Source organism: Babylonia areolata, chromosome 2 (assembly GCF_041734735.1).
Source record: "Babylonia areolata isolate BAREFJ2019XMU chromosome 2, ASM4173473v1, whole genome shotgun sequence".
Classification (NCBI taxonomy): domain Eukaryota; kingdom Metazoa; phylum Mollusca; class Gastropoda; order Neogastropoda; family Buccinidae; genus Babylonia; species Babylonia areolata.
Window position 1 is genome coordinate 34,973,858 of NC_134877.1, and position 1,656 is coordinate 34,975,513.

General features: G+C 46.5%; 1 protein-coding gene across 1 annotated transcript in view; it reads left to right on the forward strand.

Moving 5' to 3' along the window:
* Nucleotides 1-521: 521 nt before the first annotated feature.
* Nucleotides 522-1,656, forward strand: part of LOC143279411 (carbohydrate sulfotransferase 15-like) — a 36,794-nt gene continuing 35,659 nt past the window's right edge. Inside the window, exon 1 of the mRNA XM_076583453.1 lies at nucleotides 522-622. Within this exon, the coding sequence (XP_076439568.1) occupies nucleotides 568-622 (55 nt within the window). The 5' untranslated portion in view covers nucleotides 522-567. The remainder of the gene's footprint in view (nucleotides 623-1,656) is intronic.

The following is a 1,656-nucleotide window of genomic DNA, read 5'->3' on the forward strand; positions in this document are numbered from 1 at the left end:
TACGCGACGTCTCCATCAAATGGAAACAGAAACAACAGTCTTGAATAAAAGCTAATTTTGTGTTTGCACATTAATTTTCTTCTGTCATTGCTGCTGTGTGCACATGTCAAATGATCGGTATAAGGACAAGCCCGGCGCTTTCTTTTCTTGAGGAAGTGTCTGGGTTTGTTCCAATGTACCTTTTAATTACCTGTGTGCTAGCTGAATCGGTAGCATAAGCAGCATTGACCTGAAGTTGTGTACCTTGCGAAGAGAGAGAGAGAGAGAGAGAGAGAGAGAGAGAGCACTTTTTACTAATTGTGAATCATTTTGTTCTTCTGTAGCCTGTTGCATTGCTTGGTTCTAACTTTTTGACAGTGACACGTGACGAAATGCCTACGTTGACCGAGCTACGCCATTGGTCAGTTCCATTATACACACAGTTAGTAGCGGGTTACGACCATGCTAGGCTCTTCCGTCCGAGCAATGCAATTCGCTCCAGGCTGGTCTCATTGTTTATTCATTTCAACAGAAACTGAAGTGAAGCAGGAACCGTTCGGCGCTGTTTCAGCCGTTGCCACAGTCAGAATGTCTGTGAAGGAGATGCGAGACTGGTTGACTGGAACAACGTGCTGCATCCGAGGTACAGATGACTGTTTGACATAATATTAGTTAAAATATACATTTATTAATTCTATTGTTTTTATTGTTGTTGTCGCTGTTGTTGATCTTTTGTTGTTGTTGTTCCTACTGTTGCTATCGTTCTTTGTTTTGTGCATATGTGAGCTCTTTGTGTGTGTGTGTGTGTGTGTGTGTGTGTGTGTGTGTGTGTGTGTAAACGTGCGCGCATGTGAGTGTGTATGTCTGTGTGCGCGCGCGCCTGTGTGTGTGAGTATACGCGATATTATCCGTTCTATCACACTGTTTTTTTTCTTTTTTCGAACGATCTATTTTACCTTCCTGCGAAAGCACACGTGCATGACAGTAAGAGGCAAGGCAAGGCAAGGCAAGGAGTTTATTTCGTGTGCCCCCTGGGGACATTGAAACATTACATACTTTCATCCTTAACACACACCCAGTAAATACAAAAAGAGGGAATCACAGCTCCAACACCCCCTCCCCCATATCCGCCTCCCCCCCTCCCCCCCGCCCCCCCTCACACACCCCCTCACCACCACGCCCCACAGATATAGAATCTACACCCATTGTCTTCGTCAAAAAACCAGCAGAGGATATGTGACATACTGACACACGACTGTCCTCTGTCAGCCTGCCACGCGCGTGTGTGTGTGTGTGTGTGTGTGTGATGTTGTGTGTGTGTGTGTGTGTGTGTGTGTGTGTGTGATGTAGTGTGTGTGTGTGTGTGATGTGGTGTGTGTGTGTGTGTGATGTGGTGTGTGTGTGTGTGTGTGTGTGTGTGTGATGGTGTCTGTGTGTGTGTGTGTGTGTGTGTGTGTGATGTGGTGTGTGTGTGTGATGTGGTGTGTGTGTGTGTGTGTGGTGTGTGTGTGTGTGTGTGTGTGTGATGTGGTGTGGTGTGTGTGTGGTGTGGTGTGTGTGTGTGTGATGTGGTGTGTATGTGATGTGGTGTGTGTGTGTGTGTGTGTGTGTGATGTGGTGTGTATGTGATGTGGTGTGTGATGTGGTGTGTGTGTGTGTGATGTGGTGTGTGTGTGT